We start from the raw sequence: 4,412 nt of genomic DNA on the forward strand, positions 1-4,412 counted from the left end.
GAAAATTGATTAACATTTTTATTTTCACATAAATGACAAATATATTAATTGTTGTATGCTGGTGTTCTGTTAATAAACTAAACAGTTCTTTCAGTTTTTGTAAAAAGAAATTTCACTGAATAAATTTCGAATTGATAACAATATTTGTCTACATTAATTTTTTCGTTAAGATTTCGTAGATCATTCTCCGCCGGAAATAAGGCATGTGGCTCTGTAGGGTGTGTTTGCAGTAAATGTTAAAATTTAAAACAATAAACCTTGCAAGTAATAGCAGCACGTCTTCTACGAAGTAAAGCATAGACATTCACAAACAGTAAATGATAATTATGTTGATTCATAAATGAAGAAACCTGATTAAAGGTGAATTTGGCCCTCCTAGTGACGTACTCGGCGAATTTACAAGCAAACATGCCGCAATCTGACCCATTCATCTGCTGCGGGATGTCCTGGGAAAAGTCATTGATCACGTACATGTACAAACCTCATGCGGCTCAGTATTTTAAAATTGTTAACCTAATTGCCACAAATATTGAAATAAGTTTACCAAAATAATTTCAAAAGGTTAATGGCATTAACGGAGATTTCGCCACCCGACAACTAATAAGCAGTAACTTAAGAAAGAATTTACAACAAGCAAGCAACCACCTTCAATAGTATTTTGACCCATCCACTAGTATCAAATTTTTCCTGTTTCTTATCATTCATCTCGTCCACTAGATAAGTGCTGTGTGATAAGTAGTAAGTTGGTTTGATAAGTACAGCGTGCTTCAATTAAACAAATTTTAGTAGAAATTCCTTAAAAAGTTGTTCAAACGTAGGTTAAGCTAAATTTGTCGCGTCATCCATATGCGTTTACACAATTTTGAATGATGATAAGCATCGCCGTGTGTGTAGGTGAATTTAAGAATAAAAACTGCAATGAGATAAGAAAGATGTCCCACTAACAGTAGAACATCGAGGCACTTTCTGTTGTCACCACCCATCGAATCATAATACTGAAGTTCCTTCTTGTAAAAATCGATCACCTGTGATTGTGCGGTATGTATTGTTCTCTTACCGATGCGTAAATGATTGCGTCAAACTAATGAAAAGATCCAAGTTGTAAAATAGCAGGTAATGCTATTTTAGATTTCAATTTCAATTGAATTTCTTTTTTTATTTAGAAGTATATAGGTAAGTGAGTGTGTGTGTTTATTTCTGGTTTTGAAAAGTCATTATATATAATGATGTTATAATAACATTTTATATCATTTAGATATGAGCGTATGTTCTTCGCGCCCATTATTTCTTTATGTTTATGTAGTATTTCAGTAACAAAATAAATACACTTAGTTGAGTGAAGTTCTAAATTGAATGAGAATAAAATTTTGAAAAAAAATTTCAGCTTGTATGAAACAGCTTTAACAAGCTAAGTCTCTAATCAATCAGTAAAAGAGAATAAGAGTTAATTAAAAGTACATCTAGTTGAAATTTTTTTTAATAAAATAGGATAGAAACATACAGCAAGGCACCAGTGGACGCCCAAGTGAACAGGTACCAAGATCAACCCATGACCAAATAAGTCCACATTCTTTGTCCACCGTCTAACTGATTTGTGACCATCTGCGGCCACCTTGAGAGAAAAATATTTCAATCGAAATAATACAATCAAACAGAAAAAAATATATATTTGAAATGATGAACATTTGAAATCGGAAGGAAAAAAGTTGCTTAGGTGTCAACTGTTCATCAATGAAACCGACAAACAATTTAATGTCATGATAAAAAGTCATGATCATCTCAACTTTTAGCTCCATGTCAGATTTGTGTGCATGTAAATATCTGTGTGTAGAAAGATAAACCTGTGTCACCATCGTCGGTATAGCTATCAAAACTAATTTCCATCACCAGCACATGGTCATCACCACTAGCAGCACCACCATCACCTCACCTTAGGGTAGAAGAATGTATTGAAAGCGTACACCGGGGGCAAACTTGTATCCAGCTGACTCCTTTCAACTATGAGGCTCATGTAGAAATTAATTACCTGTTTAATATATACATGAAGCATCCATTCAAAGTTGTAGGAATTGATAATGACATTAATGACACAACATTCTGCTGTTTTAGTACAAAATATAAATGGAAAATTATACAAACATATGACAATCAGACGTTCTCAGCCAACGAACCAACCAATATATCAATCAATCACTCAACTAGCCAAGCGGTTAATAAACCTACTAAGCAGCCAACCGTTCAATTAGTCAACCAATCAACCAACTAACTGCTAATTAGCTGATCATTCAACCAATAAAGCAATCAACCAGTCATTTAATTAGCCAGCCAGCCAACTAATTAGTTAATCAACAAACGATCAAGTAAACGATTAATCAATCTTGCCGATCAAATATTCAACCAACAAACCTCATCATTCAGCCAGTTCAATCCAGCAAGTGTTGAGATGTCCTTAGAGGTGATCTGCAGTCTGAAGCCTTCAACCAGTACCTTGCTGGCATTCATGCATTTCAGTGCTCTGTTTACTTCAGACTCTTGATTTGCGCTCAGTTCTGAAAAACGTTATCATCACCACTAACATCATCATTATCAATAATAATTATAATAATAATAATAATAATAATATCATGTTGTCAAAATGTAAATAAATATTTTATTACAATTATTTGTGTCAACATTAAAAACAAACCTCAACGGACGAAGAGACGAAGGGTAGAGTAATTATTTCATTCGAAATATAGAATTATGAAAGAACAACAAGGACATCATCACCACCACACCACCATCATCATCATCATTAGCAGCAGCAGCAGAAAACCAACCTGGAAACTCATCTACAGCCTCCTCGAAGACCCCATCAATAATTTTGACGTCATCATCATCTTCCTCCTCTTCCTGATCAGAGATGTGCAGATAATGTTCTTCATTAGGTACTGGCAGACGTCTTGTTATGTTCAACAATCTTTTCATCTGCCAACAATTTTTAAAATTGAAACATTTTTTTTCACGAAAAAATTTACAATTTTTGTATAAAAGGAAGAGAGTTATTTAGCTATGAAGGGTAATTTATATTTCACGCAAGACCAGCAAAACACAGCCGACATTCGCCACGGATCAGCCTAATAAATCGGCAATTTCTTTTTCAGTTACAATATTTTAAAAAGAGTATAATAATTCTAATTAATAAACAGTATTAAGCATGGTGAAAAGATGATGCATACGCTGTATTTAAATCAACTGAAATCACATTTTTCTAAAATCAGCCAACCCAACTATACACCACTTAACTTTTACATAAAAGGTTTACAAAATTGTTTGTAAATAAATTTATTATTTACAAAGGAGAACTTTAAAAAGGTAGCCGGAGTATTTAAAAGAAGAAATGAACGATAATCTTACCCTCCGAGAGACAAGTTCTTCGTCGTCCATCCTACATTTCTTGTATTCATCCAGTTGGATCTGGGTCACCATCACCTCCCTACTCTTCTCATCCATTTCCGTTTTTGTCCACCTTCATGTGCGCGCGCGTGTGTATGTGTGAGTGTGTGTATGTGTAAGTATGTGTATGTGAGTGTGTGTATGTGTGAGTGTATGTGCGTGTGAGGTGGGGCGTGGCGTGTAGTTGAAGTGATGTGTAGCTATGTGGTGTGCATGTGTGTATGTGTGTGATCAGATGAAGTTAACAGATGTATATATACAGTAAAGTCTATGAATTGAATTGAATAATGAAAGAATGACCATGTAACAATCATTCACACATTCAATCAATCATCAATCAATCATTCACACTATTACCGTCACACTAAACAACACTGCTGGCATCATCATGAAAAAAACTACTTTATCATCGTTATTCTAGACCACCAAAATAAACATAAAAAACAAGCAGACAGACACACACACGCACACAGAGAGAGAGAGAGAGAAAGAGAGAGAGGAGAGAGAGAGAGAGAACAGCACATACAAATTACTTACACTTCTTTAACAAAATCCTTATTCAATATGGGTAACGTCGTCATCTTCAGTTCAAAATCTCTTCTAAAAATCAATCAAATTTAAGAAAATTAATCATTCCATTAACATTATTATCAGATGTAGGCAGTATCTTTTAATTATTTCATCAATTATCTAAATACAATCTGCTGAAACATTATGAAAAATTATTTAAGAAAAAAAAAACTTAAAAACACAATTGATTATATTGAAGAATAAGGAGTTTAAAATAATGTAAAAAAAAAATACCTTATACTTGGTCTGGCTAAGGTTTCAGAAGAGGCACATAATGGTGACTCGGAAACAGCATGATGGTGGGATGATCCTAGAGGAGTACGATAAGATGACTCGGGCACATAACTAGATGGCCCAGGAAGACAGTCAGATTGTCCAGGTGCATAATTATTGCCATTGTTATAATT

General features: G+C 34.1%; 1 protein-coding gene across 1 annotated transcript; it reads right to left on the bottom strand.

Annotated features, from left to right (window-relative positions):
• On the bottom strand, positions 1-4,031 carry HELRODRAFT_102896 (hypothetical protein). Its single transcript, XM_009028750.1, has 10 exons — positions 3,973-4,031; positions 3,397-3,508; positions 2,820-2,967; positions 2,407-2,549; positions 1,935-2,026; positions 1,502-1,616; positions 946-1,025; positions 646-724; positions 351-446; positions 1-211 (listed from the first exon to the last, which is right to left on the bottom strand). The coding sequence occupies exons 1-10, from the start codon at positions 4,014-4,016 to the stop codon at positions 149-151; spliced, it is 972 nt and encodes a 323-aa protein (XP_009026998.1). The 5' UTR covers positions 4,017-4,031; the 3' UTR covers positions 1-148.
• Between the last annotated feature and the right edge of the window lie 381 nt (positions 4,032-4,412).

Source organism: Helobdella robusta (genome assembly GCF_000326865.2).
Source record: "Helobdella robusta unplaced genomic scaffold HELROscaffold_58, whole genome shotgun sequence".
In the NCBI taxonomy this organism is placed as follows: Eukaryota; Metazoa; Annelida; class Clitellata; order Rhynchobdellida; family Glossiphoniidae; genus Helobdella; species Helobdella robusta.